This window comes from Manis javanica, chromosome 5, assembly GCF_040802235.1.
Source record: "Manis javanica isolate MJ-LG chromosome 5, MJ_LKY, whole genome shotgun sequence".
Classification (NCBI taxonomy): Eukaryota; Metazoa; Chordata; class Mammalia; order Pholidota; family Manidae; genus Manis; species Manis javanica.
Window position 1 is genome coordinate 73,707,407 of NC_133160.1, and position 19,018 is coordinate 73,726,424.

The 19,018-nt window shown below is 34.6% G+C and overlaps 1 protein-coding gene across 1 annotated transcript; it reads right to left on the minus strand.

Moving 5' to 3' along the window:
- Positions 1-11,904: 11,904 nt before the first annotated feature.
- On the minus strand, positions 11,905-16,387 carry FABP2 (fatty acid binding protein 2). The gene is made up of 4 exons (XM_017646474.3): positions 16,254-16,387; positions 14,921-15,093; positions 13,809-13,916; positions 11,905-13,419 (listed from the first exon to the last, which is right to left on the minus strand). The coding sequence occupies exons 1-4, from the start codon at positions 16,318-16,320 to the stop codon at positions 13,369-13,371; spliced, it is 399 nt and encodes a 132-aa protein (XP_017501963.1). The 5' UTR covers positions 16,321-16,387; the 3' UTR covers positions 11,905-13,368.
- Between the last annotated feature and the right edge of the window lie 2,631 nt (positions 16,388-19,018).

Consider the following 19,018-nt stretch of genomic DNA (forward strand, 5'->3'; position numbering starts at 1 on the left):
CTTATTTAGACCCTGAAATGCAAACAAAGAACATGCAGAGGAAGTCTTTGAAAGAGTTTATATCATTGACCAGTAGATGGCAGTGTAATACTACATAGTTGAAGTAGCAGAAGACACTGAACCGTCTACCCACCACCTTCCTTGCCTCCACCAGGCCCACAAAACCTCCTCCCTCTGCCATTCTACCCCCGGACAACTATCTTGCCTGCCCCACTGACCTCTCTTCAGAGGCCCAGCGATACCTTGCTGCCAGTCCCTCTTTGCTCACAGGAAGATAGCTTTTATACTGTGTAGTCAGCTCACAGAATAGGACCAGCTATATAATTTGCAGGGCCCAATGTAAAATGAAAATGTGGGGCTCCTTGTTCATAATTTCCTGAGAATTTTAAGACAGTAACAGCAGAGCATTAAACCAAGGGCAGGCCCTTCTGAACCTGCTCAGGTTACATAACCATGGAGCCTAAAAACTTCAGAGACTTCCCTCTCCCCACGCCACCCTCTGTCATTGCAGGGCCTCCCTGTGACTCACACCAAAGGGCTACTTCTAGGAAGAATCACTGAATGTTATTCAGACAACTGGAAACTTGGCTCTGGAAGGGAATGAAGAACATCTAGTCCAATGCCTCATTTTAAAGACGAGCTAAATTCTGAAGAGATGAAGTGACTCCGGCAAAGTCTCCAGCTCACTAGGTTACAGATTGGCCTAGAACTAAAAGTGCTCATCTACCAGACCAGGGCTTATTCCACCACACAGGCTTGGTGAGGAATTTTTTGAGGAAGAATTTTCCTGTCTACTCAAGACACACTTTGCTCTGTTTCCTTTATGAAAGAAGGGCACAGGTTTCTATTACTTAACATTTATTGAGCACCAGCTATATGCTAGGAACCATGCTAGATATTTTATATGTAATACCTCAATTAACAATAATCTCAGAAAATCATTATTTTCCCCATTTTTCAAGAGAGAAAATTTGAGGCTCAGAACTTGAATTTTGTTAAGTATAAAGACGAGTTTAAGAAAGTTTTGATTCCAAAACCCATTCTCTTTTTACCGTATGATTCCTGAGTTCTTGGAAGGCTTGAGTCAGCCTCTATTTCCTGAACATTGTTCTTATATTTGGTCGGCTCTGGACGACCCTGGGGGGACCCTTGCCAGGCCATCCATGTTCTTCACATTTACCAGGCCTGCTCCTGCCTTAGGATGTTTGCTCCAGGGTGCTTCCCTCCACTTGGAACATTCTTTCCCCAGATAATCCATGAAAACAGGAATGCATGTCTGCTAGATAACAGGGGATCTGATCACACAGGGTCTCATACACTATTGTAAAAACATTGGCTTTTTCTCTGAATGGAATGGGAGACATTACCATTTCTTGTATAGAGAAGAGACCTGATCTGATTTAGATTTTTAAAGGATCCTTCTGGCTGCTCTTTTGAAATACACAGCAGGTAGGAAATGGAAGGCAGAAGGTGGGAGGCATTTTAGGGGGTTATTAGAGTAATCCAGGGGGAAAATAATGGTGATTCAGACCAAGGTGATAGCAATGGAAATGATGGGAAATGGTCACCTTTTGGAGTTTTATATACATTTAAGTATTATATTTTTAACATATTTGTTATGGAAAATTTCAAATACATGTGAAAGTATGGAGAAAAGTATAATGAATTACTGTGTCCCATTCAGACCATGGTGATAGCAATGGAAGTGATGGGAGATGGTCGCCTTCTATAGTTCTATATATATTTAAGTATTATATTTTTAACTTTTTGTTATGGAAAATTTCATGTAAAAATATGGAGAAAAGTATAATGAATTCCCACGCTTCCATTCAGACCATGGTGATAGCAATGGAAGTGATGGGAGATGATCGTCTTCTGGAGTCATATGTATATTTAAGTATTATATTTTTAACTTTTTATTATGGAAAATACATGCGAAAGTATGGAGAAAAGTATGATGAATTCCCACATTCCTGCTAAGTAGGCACCCAGCAAGCCTGTCATTTGTCAGCATGTTTTAGGCACTTTTCAACAGCTGCAGCAGTTGCCAACTTGTGACCAGTCTTGCTTCCCCTATATACATCCTCACTCTCTCCCCAACCCTAGGTTGGGGAGGAAGCAATTTGAAGCAAATCCCAGATATCATATTTCATGTATACATATTTCAGTTTTTACTATTCAAGCTGCTTCTAACTGCCCCCCTGTTCTGCCACTTACCCTGTGGTTTCAGCTTGCTTATTGTTTCCCATGCTCATGAGGTGCATGAGCCTACCTTCTTTTGTTTTTTTGTAAACCTTTTTCTCCTCCTACCAACTACTAACTGTATTTCTCAAATTCAAACTCCCTAAAAGAGAGGTTATTCTAGGTTTAGTTAGTTGTATTGTTCATTCTGCACAGAGTTCATAAGCTGGCCAGACGGTGGTAGATTGGCTGTTCCTGGGTCAGGCATCCTTTCCTGGTCAGTCAAGTTGGCTTTATGTCAAGGTCATGTTCCCGAAGAGGGCTAATAGCGATGGTAGTCACTTAGCAAATGGTAGCTGCTCTGCAATCCTAATAAATTGTGGAAATTTAATACTAGGAAGGATATAAATTGTGGAAAAAGTAAGCCTGCAATAAGGCCAGGAATAGAAAAGTGCCTAACCACTTAATTGCCATTATTTTACAGTCCGACCTGACTCATTTGGAGTGCTATTCTTGGGTGCCACTAAGGAATTAAGGGACATTTTTTTTCGTAGGATAGTTTTGTTTATAGCAGGCTGAGTAATAGCATAGGTCATAATGTACTAGACTGAAAGTCGAGACCTACATTTAATTCTCACGTTCATCATAGACTCTGTACAGCATTAACAAGCTAATAAGCTTCTTTGTGCTTTAGTTTCTTCACTTTAAAATGAGATTCATACCTCCCCTTTTCCTATTCCACATATGTAGACACATAGGATTAGAGAGATAAAAGTACTTTGAACCTTTACTTTAAAAAAAACATGAACAAAATCTAAATAATTGCTATTTTCTTTGTGAAGTTTTTAGTACAGTTATAAAAGTGGATTAAGGTTCTTGTTATCACAAAAGATGACATATTCTCTAATTTGTTCATTTTCATCATGTACTCAACATTTTTCTTTCCACATTGTAATGTATCTGCCATATGTATATGCTTCTTAGAACAGTGCCTGGTACTTGATAAGAACTGTATAAATGTTAGCTGTTACCTTCATCAGTATGAAAAAGAATTTAGTCAAAACAAAAGTCGGTAGAGTTAAATGCTGAAAAAATTGACCTCCCTCTCCACCTGCAATACATACCCTCCTAAAATGTAATTGTTTGAAGTACAAAAAATAATACAATCTGTGAGAATATGAGTAAAAGAAAACTTTGGGCTTTGGCAAATTGGCAGTGTCTGTGTTTATGAAAAAAATGGAGGGGGGTGGCATTTGAAGGTGCACTTTTGGTATTTGATAGCCCAGTTGTTCTCAGAGACTGGTTAGTGGGCCTCTTACATCAGAATCACTTAGGAACTTTCTAAAATCCCTCGTTCTATTTTCAAAGATTCTGATCTAGTAGGTTAATGGTGGAAATTAAGAATGCAAAAATTTTTTTATGTTTCTCAGGTCATCCTGACTCTCAGCCAGGTCTGGGAATCACTAACAGTTTAGAAAATATAATACAGTTTTTTAACTTAGTATATAATTTATTTCCTCTCATATTATTCAAAGTTGTAAATTTTGGGAAATAAAACATATCCACACCCAAAGAAGAGGACTGGGAAGATATCTATTAAAATCAGAGTAGTGATTATCTCTGGATTGTGTCTATGAAAATATTTATTTAGCATTTGCTTTTCTTATTTCTAAATTTCCTGGTTGAACATATATTATTTTTATAATAATAGATGTTATTAAGGAAAATAACCAGTGCAAGATTTTTTATTGAAGTATAATTGATGTATAATATCCTATTAGTTTTATTCCTATTGGTACATCACAGAGATTAAATATTTTTATACGTTATGAAATGACTTCCACAATAAGTGTAGTTACCATCTTGTCACCATACGAAGTTATCAGAATATTACTGACTATATTCCCTATGCTATATATTACATATCCACCATTTATTTATTTCATAACTGGAAGCTTGTACCTCATAATCCCATTTTTTAATCTATTTCACTGACCTACAACCCCTCCGCTCTCTGCTAACCAGCAGTTTGTTCCTTGTATCTGTGAGTCTGTTTCTGTTTGTTTCATTTATTTGTTTTGTTTTTGAGACTTCATATATAAGTAAAAGCATATGGTATTTGTCTTTCTCTGCCTTTCTTCACCTAACATAATACCCTCTAGTCCATCCATGTTGTCACAAATGGTAGAATTCATTCTTTTTTATGGTTAAGTAATCCACTGTGTATGTACCACATCTTTATCAATAGTAGTGTCAGTGGACATCTAGGTTGCTTCCATATCTTAGTTACCAGAAACAATGTTGTAATGAACATAGGAGAGCATATATCTCTTTGAATTAGTGTTTTGTTTTCTTGGGATAAATATCCAGAAGTGGAATTTCTGGATCATAGGTGGTTCTATTTTTAATTTTTCAATGAACCGCCATACTGTTTTGCATAGTGGCTGTATGAATTTACATTTTTTACCAACAATGTAAGGGTTCCCTTTTCTACACATCCTCACCAACACGTATGATTTTTTGTCTTTTTGAAAATAGCAATTCTGACAGGTATGAGGTGATATCTCATTGTAGTTTTGATTTGCTTTTCTCTAATGAATAGTGATGTTGAGCATTTTTTCATGTACCTGTTGGCCATCTGTATGTCTTCTTTGGAATAATTCAAGTGCTCTGCCCATTTTTTAATCAGATTGTTTTTTAATGTGTTAAGTTGTTTAATTTCTTTATATATTTTAGATATTTACCCCTTATTGGATATATGCTTTGTAAATATCTTCTCCCATTTAGGAGGCTGTCTTTTCATTTTGTTGAAGATTTCCTACACTGTGCAAAAGCTTTTTAGTTTGATGTAATCCCATTTGTTTATTTTAGCACTTGTTGCCCTTGCCTGAGGCGAGTAGTCCAAAAAAATATTGCTAAGACTGACATCAAAGAGCTTACTGCCTATCTTTTCTTTTAGGAATTTAATGGTTTCAGTTCTTACACTCAAATGTTTAATCCAAGTTGAATTTATTTTTGTATATTGTATAGTTAGTTGTTTCATTTTTTTGCATGTAGCTGTCCAGTTTTCTCAGCACCATTTACTGAAGACACTGTCTTTTCTCCATTGTATACCCTTGCCTCCTTTGTCATAGATTAAATGACTGTGTATGTGTGAACTTATTTCTGGGCTCTCTATTCTATTGTATTGATCTATGTGTCTGTTTTCATGCTAATACCATGCCATTTTGATTACTATGGCTTTGTTGTATAGTTTGAAATCAGGGAGCATTTTGCCTCCAGTTTTGTTCTTCTTTCTCAAGATTCCTTTGGCTTTTCAGAGTCTTTCATGGTTCCATACAGATTTTGGGATTCTTTGTTCTAGTTCTGTGGAAAATGCCACTGGTATTTTAATGCATATTGCACTGAATCTGTAGATTGCTTTGGTATTATGGACATGTAAAAATATTCTTTGAATCCATGAGCATAGTATATCTTCCCATTTATTTTTGTCAGCTTCAGTTTATTTCATCAGTGTCTTACAGTTTTCAAAGTACAGGTCTTTCACTTCCTTGGTTAAACTTATTTCCAGCAATTTTTTTTCTTTCTGCAATTGTAAATGGTACTGTTTTCTTTATTTCTCTTTCTGATAGGTTACTATTAGAATATAGAAATGCAACCAATTTCTGTATGTTAATTTTGTATCCTGCTGTGTTACTGAATTTGTTTATTAGTTCTGATAGTTTTTCTTTAGAGTCTTTAGGGTTTTCTGTATATACCCTACCAAATTATTTCACTCATCTGTGGAGTATAAGAACAAAGAAAAAAAATGAAAGAACAAAACAGCAGCAGACTCACAGAACCCAAGAATAGGCTAACAGTTACCAAAGGGAAAGGGACTGGGGAGGATGTGTGGGAAGGGAGGGATACATCTACAAATAATGACAGTTTTATTTCTTCCTTTCAGATTTGGATGCCTTTTATTTCTTTTTCTTTCCTAATGGCTGTGGCTAGGACTTAGTACTGTGTTGAATAAAGTGGTGAGAGGAGGCATCCTTCTTGTTCCTGACCTTAGAGGAAAAGCTTTCATCATTTTACCATTTATTATGATGTTAGCTGTGGGTTTCTCACATATGCCCTTAATTATGTGAGGTGTATTCTTTCTGTACCTACTGTTGAGTTTTCATCATAAATGGATGGTGAATTTTGTTACATATTCTTTCTGCATCTGTTGAGATTATCATATGTATTTTTTATTTTGGTATCATTAATCTACAATTATATGAGCAACATTATGGTTACTAGACTCCCCCCATCATCAAGTCCCCACCACATACCCCATTACAGTCACTGTCCATCAGCGTAGTAAGATGCTATAGAATCACTGCTTGTCTTCTCTGTGCTGTACAGTGTTCCCCATGGCCCCCTGACATTATGTCTGCTAATCAGAATGCTCCTTTTTCCCCCCTTATCCCTCCCTTCCCACCCATCCTCCCCAGTCCCTTTCTCTTTGTAACTGTTAGTCCATTCTTGGGTTCTGTGAGTCTGCTGCTGTTTTGTTCCTTCATTTTTTTTCTTTGTTCTTATACTCCACAGATGAGTGAAATAATTTGGTCCTTGGCTTTCTCCGCCTGGCTTATTTCACTGAGCATAATACCCTCTAGCTACATCCATGTTGTAAATGGTAGGATTTGTATTCTTCTTATGGCTGAGAAATATTCCATTGTGTATATGTACCACATCTTCTTTATCCATTCATCTACTGTTGGACACTTAGATTGCTTCCATTTCCTGGCTATTGTAAATATTGCTGCAATAAACATAGAGGTGCAAATGTCTTTTTCGAACTCGGCTGCTGCATTCTTAGGGTAAATTCCTAGGAGTGGAATTCCTGGGTCAAATGGTATTTCTATTTTGAGTTTTTTGAGGGACCTCCATACTGCTTTCCACAATGGTTGAACAAATTTACATTCCCACCAGCAATGTAGGAGGGTTCCCCTTTCTCCACAACCTCACCAACATTTGTTGTTGTTTGTCTTTTGGATGGTGGTGATCCTTACTGATGTGAGGTTATATCTCACTGTGGTTTTAATTTGCATTTCTCTGATGACTAGCAATGTGGAGTATCTTTTCATGTACCTGTTGCCCATCTGACTTTCTTCTTTGAAGTGTCTGTTCAGATCCTCTGCCCATTTTTTAATTGGCTTATTTGCTTTTTGTTTGTTGAGGTGCATGAGCTTTTTCTATATTTTGGATGTCAACCCTTTATTGGATCTGTCATTTATGAATATATTCTCCCATACTATAGTATGCCTTTTTGTTCTATTGATGGTGTCCTTTGCTGTACAGAAGCTTTTCAGCTTGATATAGTCCCACTTGTTCATTTTTGCTTTTGTTTCCCTTGCCTGAGGAGATATGTTCATGAGGAAGTTGCTCATGTTTATGTCCAAGAGATTTTTGCCTATGTTTTGTTCTAAGAGTTTTTATGGTTTCATGACTTACATTCAGGTCTTTGATCCATTTTGAATTTACTTTTCTGTATGGGGTTAGACAGTGATCCAGTTTCATTCTCTTAGCTGTCTAGCTTTGCCAACACCAGGTGTTGAGTAGGCTGTCATTTCCCCATTGTATATCCATGGCTCCTTTATCGTATATTAATTGACCTTATTTGTTTGGGTTAATATCTGGACTCTCTATTCTGTTCCACTAGTCTGTGGGTCTGTTCTTGTGCCAGTAGCAAATTGTCTTGATCTCTGTGGCTTTGTAGTAGAGCTGAAGTTGGGAAGTGAGATCCCCCCTGCTTTATTACTTCCCAGGATTGCTTTGGCTATTCAGGGTCTTCTGTACTTCCATATGAATTTTAAAACTATTTGTTCCAGTTTGTTGAAGAATGTTGTTGGTATTGTGATAGGGATTGCATTGAATCTGTAGATTGCTTTAGGCAGGATGGCCATTTTGACAATATTAATTCTTCCTACCCAAGAGCATGGGATGAGTTTCCATTTATTAGTGTCCTCTTTAATTTCTCTTAAGTGTGCCTTGTAGTTTTCAGGGTATAGGTCTTTCACTTCCTTGGTTAGGTTTATTCCTAGGTATTTTATTCTTTTTGATGCAATTGTGAATGGAATTGTTTTCCTGATTTCTCTTTCTGCTAGTTAATCATTAGTGTAGAGGAAAGCAACAGATTTGTGTGTATTAATTTTGTATCCTGCAACTTTGCTGAATTCAGATATTAGTTCTAGTAGTTTTGGAGTGGTTTCTTTAGGGTTTTTTATGTACACTATCATGTCCTCTGCAAATGGTGACAGTTTGACTTCTTCCTACCAATTTGGATGCCTTGTATTTCTTTGTTTTGTCTGATTGCCATGGCTAGGGCCTCCAGTACTATGTTGAATAACAGTGGGGAGAGTGGGCATCCCTGTCTTTTCCTGATCTTAGGTGAAAGGCTTTCAGCTTCTTGCTGTTAAGTATAATGTTGGCTGTGGGTTTGTCAAATATGGCCTTTATTATGTTGAGGTACTTGCCTCTTATACCCATTTTGTTGAGAGTTTTTATCATGAATGGATGTTGAATTATGTCAAATGCTTTTTCAGCATCTATGGAGATGATCCTGTAGTTTTTGTCCTTCTTTTTGTTGATGTGGTGGATTATGTTGATGGATTTTTGAATGTGGTACCATCCTTCCATCCCTGAAATGAATCCCACTTGATCATGGTGTATGATCCTCTTGATGTATTTTTGAATTCAGTTTGCTAATATTTCAGTGAGTATTTTTGTATCTATGTTCATCAGGGATATTGGTCTGTAATTTTCTTTTTTGTTGGGGTCTTTGCCTGGTTTTGGTATTAGAGTGTTGCTGGCTTCATAGAATGAGTTTGGACGTATTCCCTCCTCTTGTTTTTTTGGGAAACTTTCAGGAGAATGGGTATTATCTCATCTGTATATGTCTGATAAAATTCAGCAGTGAATCCATATATCCCGGTGATTTTTTTCTTGGGTAGTGTTTTGATTACCGATTCAACTTCAATTCTGGTAATTGGTCTGTTTAGATTTTCTATTTATTCTTTGGACAGTCTTGGAAGGTTGTATTTTTCTAGAAAGTTGTCCATTTCTTCTAGGTTATCCAGCTTGTTAGCATATAGATTTTCATAGTATTCTCTAATAATTCTTTGTATTTCTGTGGTGTCTGTCGTGATTTTCCTTTTTCATTTCTGATTCTGTTTATGTGTGTAAATTCTCTTTTTCTCTTAATAAGTTTGTCTAGGGGTTTATCTATTTTGTTTATTTTCTCAATGTACCGCCTCTTTGTTTCATTGATTTTTTTTCTATTATTTTATTTTTCTCAATTTTATTTATTTCTTCTCTGATCTTTATTATGTCCCCTCTTCTGCTGACTTTGGGCCTCATTTGTTCTTCTTTTTCCAGTTTCAATAATTGTGACTTCAGAAGGATTGTTTTCCTTCTTTAAATAGGCCTGGATTGCTATATACTTCCCTCTTAGAACTGCCTTCGCGGTGTCCCACTGAAGTTCAGGCATTGTGCTATTGTTGTCATTTGTTTCCATATATTGCTTGATCTCTGTTTTAAGTTGGTCATTGATCCATTGATTATTTAGGAGCATGTTGTTAAGCCTCCATGTTTTTGTGTTTCTTTGTACAATTTTTTTCTAGTTTTATATGTTTGTGATCTGAGAAGTTGGTTGGTACAATTTCAATCTTTTTGAATTTACTAAGGCTCTTTTTGTGGCATAGTATGTGGTGTTTTCTGGAAAATGTTCCATGTGCACTTGAGAAGAATGTGTATCCTGCTGCTTTTGGGTGTAGATTTCTGTAGATGTCTGTTAGGTACATTTGTTCTAGTGTGTTGTTCAGTGCCTCTGTGTCCTTACTTATTTTCTGTCTAGTTTATCTGCCCTTTGGAGTGTGTGGTGTGTTGACATCTCCTAAAATGAATGCACTGCATTCTGTTTCCTCCTTTAATTCTGTTAGTATTTGTTTCACATATGTTGGTGCTCCTGTGTTGGGTGCATATATATTTATAATGGTTATATTCTCTTATTGGACTGACCCCTTTGTCATTATATCATATGGTTTTTAATTTTGTTAATGTGGTATATTTGTTACTGTTAATGTTTTTGTTAATGTGGTGTATTACGTTGATTGATTTACAGATGTTGATCCATCCTTGCATCCTTGAAACAAATCCCACTTAACTGTGGTGTATAATCCTTTTAATGTATTGTTAATTTCATATTGCAGATATTTTGTTGAAGATTTTTACATCATGTTCATCAGTGATATTGACCTGTAAGTTCCTGTTTTTGTGGTATCTTTGGTTTTTGTAGCAGTGTAACGCTGGCCTCATAAAACAAATTCGGAAGTGTTCCTTCCTCATCAAATTTTTTGAATAATTTTAAAGGATAGGTACTAACTCCTCTTTATATGTCTGGTATAATTCACCTGTGAAGCCACCTGGACCTGGACTTTTCCTTTTTGGAGTTTTAAAATTACTGACTCAATTTTTATTACTTGTAATTAGATATATTTTCTATTTCTTTCTGATTCAATCTTGGACAATTGTGTGTTTCTAGGAATTTATCTGCTTCTTCGAGGCTTTCCAATGTTCATCGTAGTCTCATGATGTTTTATATCTTCTGTGGTGTCAGTTGTAACTTCTTTTCATCTATTTATTTGAGTCCCTCTCTCTTTTTTCTTGATGAGTCTGAATAAAGGCTTATTGATTTTGTTTATCTTTTCAAAGAACCAGCACTTTAGTTTCATTTACCCTTTCTATTTTTTTGTCTCTATTTTATTTCTTTCAGCTCTGATCTTTATAATTTTCTTCTTTCTAGTAACTTTGGGCTTTGTTCTTTGTTTTCTAGTTCCTTTAATTGTGAACTTCAATCTTTTATTTGAGATTTTTTTCTCATTTCTGGAGGCAGACCTCTGTGCTATGAATTCTGTCTTAGAACTGCTTTTGCTACATCTCATTGATTTTGGAAAGTTATGTTTCCATTTTCATTTGTCTCAGGTATTTTTTTATTTGCTCTTTAATTTCTTCATTACAAATGAAGAAATTCACTGGGCTACTTTGGTTTAATAGCATGTTGTTTAGTATCTGTGTATTTGTGTTTTGTCCACTTTTCTTCTGTAATTAATTTCTAGGTTCATACCATTGTGGTCAGAAAAGATGCTTGATATAATTTCAGTCTCCTTGAACTTATTGGGACTGTGTTGTGGCCTACCATATGATCTGTTTTGGAGAATGTTCCATATGCACTGAAAGGAATGTGTACTTTGAAGTTTTTGGATGAAATGTTCTGTATATATCCGTTAAGTCCCTCTGTTCTAATAAGTCATTGAAGACCAATGTTTTCTTACTGAGTTTTTTGTCCAGATAATCTGTTGAGATAAGGTGGGAATTAAAAGTCCCTTACTATTACTATATTACTGCCAATTTTTTCCTTTATGTCTGGTAGCATTTTATTTATACATTTAGGTTATTCTATGCTGGGTGGATAAATATTTATGAATGTTGTACCTTCTTGGATTAACCCCTTTATAATTATGTAATGCCATTTTTTTGTCTTTTGTCACAGTCATTGTTTTAAAATTATTTTGTCTGATATGAACATTGCTAATCCAGCTTTCTTTTTGTTTTTATTTTCATAGACTATGTTTTTCCATCCCTTCAATTTCAGTCTTGTATGTCTTCAAATCTGAAGTGAGTCTCATGTAGGCAGCATATTGGTGGGTCTTATTTTTTTTTTTTAAATCAATTCAGTCACCCTATGTGTTTTTATTGGAACAGTTATTACATTTACATTTAAAGTAATTATTGACAGGTATTTTCTTACTGCCATTTTATTAATTGTCCTTTTTGGTTGTTTTTTTGTTGTTGTTGTTCTCTGTTCCTTTCTTCTCTTGTTCTCTTTCTGTGGTTTGATTATTTTCTTTAGTATTATGTTTGAGTTCTTTTCTCATTATTTTTTGTGTATCTATTTTAGATTTTTGGCTTGTGGTTACCAGGAAGTTCATGTATATATCAACCTATATATAATAATCTATTTTAAGCTGATAGTCAAGTTCTGATGCATTTTAAAAGCCTACACTTTTTTAACATAAAGGCAATTTTGTTTCCTATTAGTACAGTTACCCCAGATTTCTTTTGGTGAGAAAAGCTTAACATGTATTTTTCAATTGTTTTACTTTCTATCTTTTCATTGTTTTTTTTTCTTATAAAGTATCATTGATATACAATCATCTTATGCTGATTTCAAATGTACAACACAGTGTTTCAACAGTTACCCATATTATTAAATCTTCACCCGCTCCAGTAAAAGCACTACATTTTTATTCTCACCACATGTTATATTTTTAACATCATAATTTACATATTTTCATTTTGTGTGCCCCTTTATTTTTTGTAGTTATTGTTGTTTTTACTATTTTTGTCTTTTCACATTCATAGTAGCTTTTAAAATGGCTAATATTGTCTTTATTATATATTTGCCTTTACCAGTGACATATTTCTCTTTCATCCAGTTTCTTATTTCTAATTATGGCCTTTTCTTTTCAGCTTAAAGAAGACCCTTACATTTCTTGTTAGGCCAGTTTAGTAGTGATGAACTCCTTTAGTTCATGCTTGTCTGAGAAACTCTCTCTCTCCTTTAATTCTGAGTGGTAATCCTGCTGGGTGGAAGATTCTTGGTTGTGAGATTTTTCCCTGTCCAGCATTTTAAACATCCTGCCCCTCCCTTCTGGCCTGTAAGATTTCTGCTGAAGAATCACAACCAGTGCAAGAAGGTTAAAGTCTTCATGCAGCCTATGTTTTTAATTTACCAAATGTGGAAAAGAAAAAAAAAAACAGTTTTTCAATGCATAAATCACATACTTTCTTGTAAAATTAAGGTGTGGCTACTTATGAAGCAATGTGGAAACAATATTTATTCCTTTGTTTTTTAAAATGTCACAAATTATTTTAGAACACCAATAACTGTACATCTTAGAAAATGTAGAAAAAGTTAAATCCTGATTAGATTTTACTTCTTTTGCTTTGGCAAGACTAGAAACATAAGCCATTGGCCAATACTTATAAAAGGACTAATCAGTCAGTAGCTTTATGCTTGATAGGGGAAGAAAACCAATTTTGGTGTAATATAGATTCTCCATTCAGTTAGTGTTCTGGGCTGTACTCCAAGAACAATGTTCATTCCTTTTTGAAGAACCTCTTGGCTTCTACTCCTTCATATACATAAGTCTGAAAGATGTTAACAAACAGAAGAATTTACCATTAAGATTTAAGATTAAATAAAAATGTTTGTATTATCATAGCTTTGAAATGAGTTTATAGTATTTTCTTTCTTGGACTTGATAACATTTTATACAGACACAGGATACACCCATTAAAAACACATTTTGGTTTGTACTTACATTTTCAGTTAAAATAGAGATCAATATATTTGACATGTATAGAAGTTCTCTTCAATAAATAGGCGCATTAGAAACTACATTTTTAAAGTCAGTAAGATTACAAGAAAAGTATTAGTCTTTTTACTGAAGATATAACTCAGCAAACACAAAAATGAAATTACTGTTATATCATTATCTTTGGCTTTGGGAAATAGCTATAAACTTTATACAACTCACCTGGACCATTTCACCATTTATGATTTCTCGGACAGAATTCAGTTCATTTCCATTGTCTACCCGTTTGAATTTTCCAACATGTTTATTTCCCTCCATCCTCCAAAACCCCTATATATATAAAAATAGTAACAAATAGCATTTTTAAGACTCTTACATGTGTCAGGAAGTGTTCTGAAGTCTAAGATCTATTCCTTCAATCTTCCCAATATCCCTATGAAGTAGATACTATTACCTTCATTTTACAGATGAGAAAACTGAGATGGAGTAATTTACCTAACGTCACAGAAACAAGATTGAATCTAAACTGTTGGGCTGTAGAGTGTGTGCTGGTAATCATTATATTTGTCTTACTCAATAGTTTCCAAATGCTGAATTTCAAAAGTTTTCTATTCTAAATTTTTCATGTTAAAATGGGTATGCTATATATTTAGTTGTGGTTCAGATTAGTTTCATGGGAACAACTGCTAACCTTTTTTTTGTTTTAATTTTGTAATTATTGTAATAATTAAAAATGGCCATAATTGATAAAAATTTGACAGTTTAATTGCCATTGTAAACATATAATTTAACTAGAAAAATTCAGAGGCCATAAAGGTTTTTAAAAAATCAGTTAGAAAACATGATTCTAATATTTTATGCCTTAAACATTAAAAGCTATATTCCCAGTTACCTACAGTGTAGCATTAGAATCTTCCATTTGGTCACTCACTCTTTCACTAATTTATCCATTAATTTATTATTTCAATACATTTATTAAATGTCTATTATAGTTAAATTGATAACTCTAAAAGCTTTTGTTGCTGTCAGATATGTAAAGCTGAAAACACTGAGCTTTAGTGTTCCTTTATGAATAGGTCTGTACTCAGTCATTCAAAGGATGTTTTTCTAATATTTATTGTACAATTGAGATTTTTACAGATGTGTGTGAAAATAAACATCATATTTAATTACTCTGTCAATTTGTACAATATATAACATGGATAAACTCCAGTGGCTGCTTCAGTAAATGAAGGAGACCAACATTAATTAAACCATCCAATTACAGAAAGCAGAGATTATCTTAGTATTGTATAGAAAAATCAAGAATGCATTGTTTATAAAAAATTTCTCACACTCAGTTCAGTTCCATCTGCTAGGCTGTAATTAAACGTGACACCAAGCTCAAAAACAGTTTCAGTGCTTCGAAAAGTGCTTGATTCTTTGACTGTAAATTTATTTCCTTCTTGAGTAATTATCAGTTTCAAATTGTCATGAGCTGCAAGCTTCCTTTTCACCACATTAATACCTGCAAAGGGAAAGAGGTTGGAAAAAATAAAGTAAAAATGCCATAAAAAGTGTTTATTTTTCAAGTTCTGTTCTATTTATTTATCTACTTTTATTTTGAGGGCGGGTGGAAAACCTGATAGCATTGTGTTTGCACAAGACATTCAGATTGCTTCTGTGGAAAAGTTCAAGCTCAATCTAATCAAGAGTACTGATTGAAGCTATTTTTACAACATTTAAGAAAAATTAAATGAAGCATAGAATTGTAGAATATTAGAACTAAATATTTTAATAAAATGAGCAAAATTTTTATTTCAGTATTAAGTAAACCAAATTCCAGAAATGTCAAGTGAAGCATTAAAAAGTATTATATGCAACTTTAATTCCTCTTTATTTTAATGCCCCTTTGCTCCCATTATGGCTTTAAAATTTTGAACTTCATAATTCTTGCTTTTTGTAGCATTTCTGACTGTCAAAAAAATGAGAAAATTAGCAAGTATTGCAGTTTCAAATTCATTATTGTAAGAATGTATAAATACAGTAAATTTAAACTTAGAATCCCTGAACTGTAGGATATAATTAATGCAGATTTTTATTTTGGAGGAATGTCACAAATTTGTTTGCCCACCTTAGGCAGTGTACGTGCTGCCAGAGTATTGGTAGGCATTAAAGTTAGTTAAACTAAAACCCCCATAGAAACTACATAGAATCATGAGATTAATCCCATAGTTTCATATGTCAGAGGAAAAGAGAATTAAGTCTAATTTCTTCAGAGCCGTGAATATTGATGTAACTTTTTTCCATCACATTATATGGTCTTTGTTTTTCCATCCCTTAGAATTCAATGTTTTAAGTTTGGAAGTTATCATTACACATTGCTTTTTTTAATTCTCTAAACAAGCAAAAACGGTCAATTTTCAATGATACAGGCACAGTCAGCAGTTGAAGTATGACTAAAACATATCTTGATTGTTTTTGTATTTCAGAGGACAGCATTAAAGAATCTTTTCTTTCACTGGTAAGACTGCATTCTTCCTAGTGTAAGAAATGTTTAGCCATCACACATTCTGTATCCTCACCTTGAGAACAGGAGCCATTTCCTAAACCCTGAGGCTTGGAAGAAGTTATAAAGAGCAATGTCTGTGAGAAACAAAATAAGCCATTAAAGAATTAAGCTCTTACCCATTTTTTCCATGAACTTGTCATAGTTCTCACTCCGCTCTACTTTCCAAGTACCATCAAATGCCATGATCTCTAGTTGAGTCAGCCTCTAGGAAATCGGAGATTCAGGTCTGTCCTTAGGAGAGAATTTATTCTACTTCTTATCTTAGAACCAACTTCATATTGTGATGTGGAAGTTTAAAGTTCAAGAAATCACCTAACTGCATTAATGCCAAGCCATTCAATTTCTCTTTGTATAAATTCCTTAGTTCCTCTCCTGAAATTCAACTCACTTAAAACATTATTAGCATACCTGCCTACTCTGTCTTAAACTATAACTTATGGGCACATTTATTTCAAGAATTAGATGCATTCAAGAATGCATACTGTGTGAAAATAGATTTTCTGCTTACAAGTTCAAAGGACACACTATATTAGAGGTAACACAATTTAGAACATATATCAAATAACATCTGGGAAATGAGACTATTGATGAACCTATCTCTTTTTTTACAATACCAATTATCTTGTAAAGTAAGATCTCATGACCAAATACATTTGAAATGTTAAAGTTAGTATGATTTTTATTTTTCTAATGTATCTGAATGTTTATTTTTCTAATATATCCTTTTCTAATATGTCCTTTTGCATTGTATTTTTGAGTTATCTGGAGTTTGAATAAATATCCTGGCATGTGGTACAGTGAAGGACACATAGTAGGTACTCTAGTTGTCTGGAGTTTTAATAAATATCCTGGCATGTGGTACAGTAGATGACACGTAGTAGGTACTCATTAGGTTTTTGCTTTGTTCTTGAATAGTGATAGCCCACTGAGAAAAATTTTAAGAGGTAGAAATGTAGGTGGATAACATGAAAACTCCCATAAGAGAAAGAATCAGCTTTAAACATTTGTCATGTGCAGAGAAACTCAAAGTCAGATGTCAGCTATGTCATTTATTAAAATCATTCCTGTGTTTTACCTTTACTCCCTTTCATTCCCAGTCCTGATGCAATCAGAAGCCAAAGCTCAACATCTGTATGGCATGAGGGATTGGTGGATAGGTAGAAAGCCTACTGCAGGCTTCCAGCTTGGAGCAGGGCCGAGTTGTGGAGGTGAAACATTAACTTGGTACGAAGTGTGGAGTTTTGATTATTAACTAGTCTGAGCATACTAATCACTAAAAAGAGACAATTATTATGAGTAAATGTGACCAGAGAACCTCTTATTTATTAAATGTCAGTAGAGAAGCTATAGGACATGCCCAAGATTTCATTCAGGCTCAGGGGAAGGACGTATCTAATAAATTTGAACAGGACATTGGAAATAGAATCAAGTTTTTACATGTTGATTGTATCCATTGGGCCATTGTATCCATTGCCCACTTTTTATTTCATCAGGTAAGCATATTAAAAAGCAAACTACCTTATAGTAATTCCATTATTTCATTAAGAAAAAAAGACATCAGAACACATAAAGAAAGAGAGAAAGAGAGGGAGTTGGCAGAGAAAGATCATAATTTTAGAAGAATAAGGGCTTTTGCATTTGTAACTCTAGCTTTATGGGGGGTGGGAAGTGACTATTTTGTCTTTGCTTCTCTCTCTTTTGCCAAAGATAATGAAAATCTCATCATTTAGAAACTATCACCTGAGGATACTTGCAACTTGGAGAAGAATTTAAAAGTTTATGGTTACTCTAAAGCCAAAGACTGAAGTCTCTCAGGTAAATCCACTACTTATGGTGATTTGTGACTTTCAAAAACCATAGATAATGGATTCAGTCTTCCTTTCTAAATTAGAGAAATAGCTGTATCTGGTCACTGAAAGGAAGTGTGGTACAGTAAAATGAGCATGTGTTTCAGAAACAAAAAGACTTGGGTTTCAGTACTGCCTACAACACCCAATGCTATGCAGAACCTTGGTCAGATTACTCAATCTCTCTGAGCTTTAATTTCCTCTTCTATAAAATGAATATAATAATAATACCTAATATGTAGGGTTTTATGAACAAAGTGTATAAAGCATGTACCTGAGCAAGCAGTAGCCATTAAGTACTCAATAAACCTTAGTTTCTCTCCTCATTCCCTGAGAAAGAAAATCCAACAGCTATAATCTAAGAAGAATCCCAGGTCACAAACCACTTTGATTTTTTGTGAGAAAATCCATAACCTTCTGCTGTTTATTAGAAAGTCAACAGTTACTTAAGTATTTTGTGATTTGCACTAGTAATTAACTTGGGACTGGGTATGACTTGGATTTGTCTGTTGAGGAGAGCATGATGTTATAGTTTCCTCTAGGAATGCATCTCTCTGTGATCTCACAGTAATTGAAACAAAAATGCCCAGATCAGTTAGGAAAGTGGAGGAAGGGCAGGGAGAAACTAGAATGGCTTCTTACCATTGTTTGCCTAACAGTGGCTTCCAAACATGATCTCATGCCTTGTCTCATGGCCACTTTGAGCTTCCCGAAAGGGACAGAATAGGAGTGAATGCAGATAGCATTTGGACTCATGCAAACCTGCTAGTAAAATGGAGATGTTAAATACTCATTCTTCCATTGATCAGTGGCAGTAACCTAATTTAAAGTCAGTTAGGAATCTCTGTTGTCTACAGAATGGCATCATTGGTTATTTTTTTAATGACCAGATCAAATTTTCAACATAATGCTTTTCCTTTTCCAGTTCCCCAACTCTGTAGTTCCCGTTTTTATCAGTTACCTGGACCCTATCTAGAAAAGGACATACAAGACCTATAGAAAGTTTCCCTAAAGAACTTTCCTTTGATGGTACA